A 7,931-nucleotide genomic window follows, 5' to 3' on the forward strand; every position below is an offset into this window, starting at 1 on the left:
AATGCTTATTTACAAGCCCTTAAGCAACTGTGCAGTTCAAGAAGAGTTAAGAAAATATTTACCAAATAAACTAAAGTTTAAAAAAAAAATCTTCTAGAGCTCTGTCAGAGTGACCATCGGGTTCTTGGTCACCTCCCTGACCAAGGCCCTTCTCCCCTGATTGCTCAGTTTGGCCAAGCGGCCAGCTCTAGGAAGAGTCTTGGCGGTTCCAAACTTCTTCCATTTAAGAATAATGGAGGCCACTGTGTTCTTTGGGACCTTCAATGCTGCAGAAATGTTTTAGTGCCCTTCCCCAGATCTGTGCCTCGACACAATCCTGTCTTGGAGCTCTACGGACAGTTCCTTAGACCACATGGCTTTGTTTTTGCTTTGACAAGCACTGTCAACTGTGGGTCCTTATATAGACAGGTGTGTGTCTTTCCAAATCATGTCCAATCCATGGAATTTACCACAGGTGCACTCCAATCAAGTTGTAGAAACATCTCAAGGATGATCAATGGAAACAGGACACACCTGTGGTCAATTTTGGGTCTCATAGCAAAGGGTCTGAATACTTACAGTACCAGTCAAAGGTTTGGACACAGCTACTCATTCCAGGGTTTTCCTTTGTTTTTTACTATTTTCTACATTGTAAAATGATAGTGAAGACATCACAACTACGAAATAACACATATGGAATCATGTAGTAACCAGAAAAGTGTTAAACAAATCAAAATGTTACATTTGAGATTCTTCAAAGTAGCCACCCTTTGCCTTGATGACAGCTTTGCACACTCTTTAGATTTAATGACACTCTCATGTTCTATGACAGTGGAATGTCTTTGAATAGCACTGAATTAAATTCTACTTCCTGTCACTCAAATTCCATTTCTACATCCTGTGGAGTGTTGCCAATTTAATTTAAATGTAACTCATGAGTTGAATGGAAATCAATTCCAAAATTCTGAATTGAGCCCAACCCTGGTATGTGTGCGCGCAGTATCAGACCTGTTTGTGTGCGTGCGGTGCAGCAGAGCCCCTCTCCCCGGGCCATGCGGTAGACAGGGGACACACACACTCGGCTGCTGGGGGCCAGGTGTGTGAGCAGCGTGGACAGGGAGCCAGGGGGCAGGTATAGGGAGGAGAATGCAGGGCGGGAGGGGCTCTGGGTCTCACCCCTCTCCCAGTTGAGCCAGTACGCCCTCAGCCCCTCATCGTGGCCCCACCACCGGACCTGCACCGCATCACACCCCACTGGGGTCAGCTGGAGGTCAGCCAGGGCAGGCAGCACTGAGACACACAGATAGAGGACAGGTTAGTGTGTGTGTTCTGTTCTAAAAGCCAGAAATCACAGAATGAAAAAAGAGAGGGGCAAAGCCTAAGGGTAAACGTGGGAGGCATAGACTCCTCATAAATGGCTGTAAGATAAATGTACAGTATGTCAGGATAAGTAAAGGGTTTCATGACATTTAAATGTCAATACCATTTAACAAGCATTCATTAACAGTGTTTCCCAACCAGGGGTACTGGCAACAGACAGCGCATCAGTATCACAAGTAAAAATACAACGAGACTGGCCTGCTCCTGTGCCTATATGGAATCTGTCCAGAGTAGACCCACAGCTGATCTAGATGGAATGAAACGTTACAAAAACTTTTGCACCATTATTCAAATGACATTTTCACTGCAGTTTACAGCCTGGAGTAGAATTGCACTCAATTGTTAATTGGATTACTGCAACTCCCTGTTGGCGGGGCTCCCTGCCTGTGCCATTAAACCCCTACAACTCATCCAGAACGCCACAGCCCGTCTGGTGTTCAACCTTCCCAAGTTCTCTCACGTCACCCCGCTCCTCCTCACACTCCACTGGCTTCCAGTTGAAGCACGCATCTGCTACAAGACCATGGTGCTTGCCTACGGAGCTGTGAGGGGAACGGCACCTCCGTACCTTTAGGCTCTGATCAGGCCCTACACCCAAACAAGGGCACTGCGTTCATCCACCTCTGGCCCGCTGGCCCCCCTACCTCTGCGGAAGCACAGTTCCCGCTCAGCCCAGTCAAAACTGTTCGCTGCTCTGGCACCCCAATGGTGGAACAAGCTCCCTCACGACGCCAGGACAGCGGAGTCAATCACCACCTTCCGTAGACACCTGAAACCCCACCTCTTTAAGGAATACCTAGGATAGGATATAGTAATCCTTCTAACCCCCCCCAAAAAAAAGATGTAGATGTAATATTGTAAAGTGGTTGTTCCACTGGATATCATAAGGTGAATGCACCAATTTGTAAGTCACTCTGGATAAGAGCGTCTGCTGAATGACGTAAATGTAAAATGTAAATGGATTATGGTGTTGTAGGCTAGTCTAGGTAGGATAATTGTATTGTCCCTTAACAAGATCAGTGGGGGAGCTTTTTGAGTTGCGTGTTTTCATTGTTCTTTCATGCGCAATGATGCACCTGGCCTCTATGCTGCCAATCAGTTATTCCTCTATATCTTGTGGATTTATATAGAAAATGTGTGCATATTTGAATGATTTTATGTGTATGATTGCTAGTTAACCTATTGCAGATCTGGATAAATGATCCAACTATCACTATTGTCAGTATGGATAGAGGGCAGGATAGATAGTTGACTGGTAGACTATATTGATCTGTGGTATAGTAATGGCACGGAGAAGCGTAGTGCATAAGGGAAGTACCAAAGCACCTTGATAGGGAAAAAGCAAGTAAGCAGATGAGGGCATTTGGCTATATGGAAGACATATCGTAAAACCTTCATAATGGAAATTGTAAATCAGGGAAAAAACGCACTACCCTCCCCTGTTCCCAATAAAGAAAATACACTCCCCAGAGCAACCCAAAAAAATCTTGACAACCCTCCCCTATTTTGGAACAGCCCCCCTAACCCAGTAAATGTCGAATTGTCCCTAAATCAATAGAAACACACCAACTCACATCTTACCCTCTTGAGTGCAGGCCTTGACAGACATGGCCTTCTCTTTGCCTGTGGAGTACAGGGCGCTGACAGTAACTAGGTACTGTGTGTCTGGCTCTAGACCAGTGAGCAGAGTGGAGTTCTGATCTCCATGTAGCCTAACCGTGTGGACCTGCCCACTGGGTAGAGCTCCATACTCTATCTGGTACCGCTGGACATGCTCAGTTTGCAAAGGACCCCAGCTCACTCGTACCCTGTCAGGACCTGAGTCTGCCACTGTGACCACCGCTGGGCTCAACACCTCTAGGTTGGAGGATAGGAGAGGGAGAGGATGGCATGACACAAAGAGAATATTATTATCCACATAAAATGTGTTCAATAATGTAAAAATATATTCTGGTTGTGTTGATTTTCTATTATACTATCTGCTCATTTCATATATCTACCACATCACTGAACTCTACATCCCCATCTCCCTCCCTCCTTCCCTCCCTCCTTCCCTCCCCCCCTCTGACCGGGTAGTGTGGTGAAGGTGACACTGAGAGTGTTGAGGTAATCATGGTTGGACTGGGAGTTGGGGGTGAGTGAGGCAGTGTAGATGGTGTCTGGCTGCAGGCCCCTCAGCTCCACCCAGCTGGCATCCCTGGGGAGGGTCCGTCTGTGGTACTGCCCCCCACTGCTGGCCCCGCCGTTAGGCTGACCCTCCCCACCACCTGGCAGAACAGAGCTGTAGCGGAAAAAGCTGTAGAAATCTGTGTTGGATCCGAGTACAGGACGCCACTGCAGCACGGCACTGTGGGAGGACACCTGTACCACCCTCAGGCGATCAACACGGATCAGCTCTGAGAGAGAGAGAGAGAGAGAGAGAGAGAGAGAGGGGGGATACAACTCAGTGGGGTAGAGTTTGCATTTGCATTACAGAGGATTTCATCTGCAATCACAGTCCTGTCTATAAATACTTGAGTCTGGAAACTCAATCATAGTCAAGCAGCACAGTCCCACCTCTGCTGTCGTGTTCAAACTGTATGCTCTGAACTGTTTTATAGAAGTCTGTGCAGTTTGAAGGGCAAAAAATGATATTTCATATCTTGTCATCTATGTCCTTGGTCTTTGTGAGTCATTACCCCCCTCCTTCACCCCCGCCCCACACACCAATGATGGCCTCCCTCAGGTCCTCTGTGATGATACTGATGTCATCGATGTCCACAAAGTACAGATGGGACTCGATGGGCGGGGTCACCACCCTCTGCAGCACCTGGTAGTTCCCGTGTCCCGTAGAGACAGCCAACAGAGACACACCCGCCCTTCTCAGCTCTGCCATTGGTCCATCCACCATGCCAGGCTGTACCCCATCCGTTAGCCACACCAGCACCTTGGGGAGCTCCAACTCATCCCCAGCCCCAGCTCTGGCTAGCAGCCCCTGGGCCAGTCTGAGGGCAGCCTCTGTGTTGGTGTCCCCCTGGAGCTGCCTGGTCCTCTGCAGTGCCCCCTGCAGGCCAGGCTGGGTGCTGTGGGCGTCCAGACCAAACTCCAGGTGTGGCTCAGTGCCCACCTGCAGCAGCCCCGCCCTCACCTGGCCCCGCCCCAGAGAGAAGGGGAGGAGCAGCTCGGACAGGAAGTGCAGCAGGCGAGAGAACTCGTAGGATGACACACTTCCTGAAGAATCCAACAGGAGCAGGATGTCCCCCTCACAACAGTTCAGAGCTGAGAGAGAGAGAGAGAGAGAGAGAGAGAGAGAGAGAGAGAGAGAGTAGGGAGAGAGAGTAGGGAGAGAGGGAAAGAGAGAGATGGAGAAGGACACCGAGGGAGAGAGAGATTACACTGAAGTTATTCACCTTATATATAGAGTAGATATACAGCAAATATATATATATATAATCAAATAATATATTTGCCATTTAGCAGACGCTTTTATCAAAAGCAACTTACAGTCATGTATGCATACCTTTTACACATGGGTGGCTCCAGAAATTGAACCCACAATCGTGGCATTGCAAGTGCCATGCTCTACCAATTGAGCCATAGAGGACCTCTGTAGATGCTATGTGTGTGTCTACAGAGATAATTGTATCTACAGAGAGAATTGTAAGCAGGTATGTGGCCACAAGCATCTTTCAACCCATGCCTTTAACATAATGGGATCCAAGCCATAGAACACAGGACAAGAGAGAGGAGAGGAAAGAAGAATGAAGAGACAAGAGTACTAAAAGATGAATAAAGGTATGGGTTGAAAGATGGCTGTCAATGGAGTGAGAGATATTAAACATATAAAAACAAAGGATGGGGAAGAAAAATGATGTAAAATATAGAGAGAAACCAAATAACAGAGAGCAAAAAATAAAGAGAGACAGAGAGAGACCAAACAACAGAGAGAGTGAGAGAGAGAGACCAAACAACAGAGAGAGAGAGTGAGAGAGAGACCAAACAACAGAGAGAGAGAGTGAGAGAGAGACCAAACAACAGAGAGAGAGAGTGAGAGAGAGACCAAACAACAGAGAGAGAGAGTGAGAGAGAGAGACCAAACTACAGAGAGAGAGTGAAAGATACAGAGAGAGAGAGACAACATTATATGCAGAGAATAGCCACAGTCTGGCCAGATGCTCTTTGATGAGCACATTATAATGGTCACTGGACCTTAGCATCTCTTTATTCTCTGGAACAATTTACAGCACTTTTCTTTCTCAACCATCTATGTAGGGGAGAGTGGGGTAAGTCAAGACAGTTTTTACATTCAGCATCCCCGCCAAGAGAAATAAAGTATTATCTCAACAACAAAAATAAGATATCTTAAAGTGTGTAATTACTGTAGAGGGAGAAATTGAAAGGCAGAGTGTGTAAGTACTGGGGGAAAAAAGAGAAGGAGAAGGAGAGAGAAGAGAGAAAGGGGATTTGCGCTGGCACTTAAGAGGAGGAGAGGAAGAGGAATGCAGCTCTCTTCCCTCTCTGAGATCCACAGTGAGGTGTTTGTGGGTGAGAGAGAGTGTATGTGAGAGAGATGCATTCCTCTTCCTCTTTATTTATGTCATTAAAAAGTAGCCACAAAACTAAATTAAGCTTTGTTCCCACCTTTATGACCTGTAGAGAAATATATCCAAAGCCTTTGCTTAATCTTTTTCAAAGACACCTGAGTCATAGATCCAAGTGTTTACTTTTAATTAGTTGGGCACTACCATTACCGTGCCCATATTAATACAGCTTTGTTACTGTCATTTGGCAAACAAAATGTTCCGGATTTCCAGAGACATTCTGGCCAAGGACAGCAGGGCAAAGGTTTTTCTTGAAGATAGCAACTAATACCAATAGAAGACAGAACTTCTGTTGTCTCCCTTTCAACTGTAATCCCAAGAGCTGGAACTCTCTTCCTCTCTCAAACAAACATACTGAAAAAATCTGAATCATATAGACAACTCTGTCAATACTACAATGATGAGGACAAGAAAATAGACAGTGTACATAAGTTACTACTTGTGGATGTAGGCTATACTTCACTAATAGATCAGATACATATTTCTGCACATAGTTTAACATCCCAAGAAGTTCATTGTTAGAGAACTAAAACAAATGATTATCTAATGATGTGACTGAGTATCCCGGCTTTACCAGCTTCAACTCTGCAGAATGGAACGTTGTTAAAAGCTTAAAAGCATTCCTGAAATATGCACACAGCCATCTCTTTAACCGTGACACACCTGTATAAGGTAGACTAAACTTACCTGTGTCAGGTACAACGTTTTGTGTGCTGCTCGGCCACAGTAACACACCGAGCAGCAAACAGGAAAATCCAAGCCACTCCATCATAAATTGGATCAATACGTTATCATGAAATAGAGCAAACAAGTGCACCCTTAATGGGATCTTCCCTAGTCACTGTCCATAGCTTTGTTGTACTGTATTACAGTTCCTTCCCTCTCACACTTCCTCGAGATTCTCATGTGCCAAGTGATAAGTCCGTTTTTTTGTTGTACAGCCTGCTTCCTTAGAAAGGCTGAAAAGTCATCACAAACTGGTCCCACACAAGGGCGCTCTGGTATACACACACACAAACAGCGAAGACGACTTTATCCACACTACCTCATTCAAAACGTATACAAAAATGTTTGATCAATTTAATTTCTTTACACTTTTAGTCCAATTTAATACCTTTTATCACTGGCACAACTCTGCCACTTTCACAGAATGCATTTACCCCCCTCTCCACAAGATCAACTGATAAAGTGCTTCTTCTATTTCATTTCATCCTCACCCTCCAATATCTTTAAGTCCTCTCCTCCCCCTTCTCTTTCTCTTTTCCTTTCTCAAGCCTTCTCGCCTCAACAGTCAAGAGTGTTTTGGCGTCACTTCTGTTGGATTTCGGACCAGTTTCGGACATTATCCAGGTTGCGTCTGTAAACTACGTCAAATTGTCAAAAACTCATTATCACAAATGTGATTAACACTTTCTTCACTCCACTGGTATTCATCACTCTACCCTCATACTTGGACCTCCCTACAGTGAACCAACCTGGTCTCAGAGCATTTCGTATTATTGAGTGAATAGGTTTGTGTTCTACTCAGGGATGGGCGGAACAGTGTGCTGGCACATCTTGAGAGAATGCAGGCTAACAGGGTGGAGTGGCAGCAAACTACTCATTGCAATAAGTATAGTAGGGGCTGTAACAATGAATATGCAACTTTTCAGGGAAGTTAGGAACCAAATACACAGGCAGTTAGTGTAGTGGTCTGGGTGTAGCTGGTGCAGAGGAGTCAGGTGCAGGACAGCAGAGATTAGTAACACAAGTAACTTTACTCAAATATTCCAATAACGTGGCGTAAAACCGAGCCCACAATAACGGACCGAACATACATAAAACAATCATGAACAAAAACCATGGAGAAAACAGAGGGTTAAATAATGAACATGTAATTGGGGAATTGAAACCAGGTGTGTAAAACAATGGCTAGAAACCAATTATAGGTTTAATTTTGGATTGGAGATACTTAATGTGAGTCTGGAAGGAGAGTTTACAGTCTAACCAGAC

General features: G+C 45.4%; 1 protein-coding gene across 1 annotated transcript; it reads right to left on the reverse strand.

Moving 5' to 3' along the window:
- Positions 1-519: 519 nt before the first annotated feature.
- LOC106583063 (von Willebrand factor A domain-containing protein 1-like) lies at positions 520-7,410 on the reverse strand. Its single transcript, XM_014166844.2, has 5 exons — positions 6,627-7,410; positions 4,066-4,617; positions 3,429-3,755; positions 2,941-3,216; positions 520-1,269 (listed from the first exon to the last, which is right to left on the reverse strand). Exons 1-5 carry the CDS (start codon positions 6,709-6,711, stop codon positions 896-898), a joined length of 1,614 nt encoding a protein of 537 aa, XP_014022319.1. The 5' UTR covers positions 6,712-7,410; the 3' UTR covers positions 520-895.
- Between the last annotated feature and the right edge of the window lie 521 nt (positions 7,411-7,931).

Source organism: Salmo salar, chromosome ssa22 (assembly GCF_905237065.1).
Source record: "Salmo salar chromosome ssa22, Ssal_v3.1, whole genome shotgun sequence".
Classification (NCBI taxonomy): Eukaryota; Metazoa; Chordata; class Actinopteri; order Salmoniformes; family Salmonidae; genus Salmo; species Salmo salar.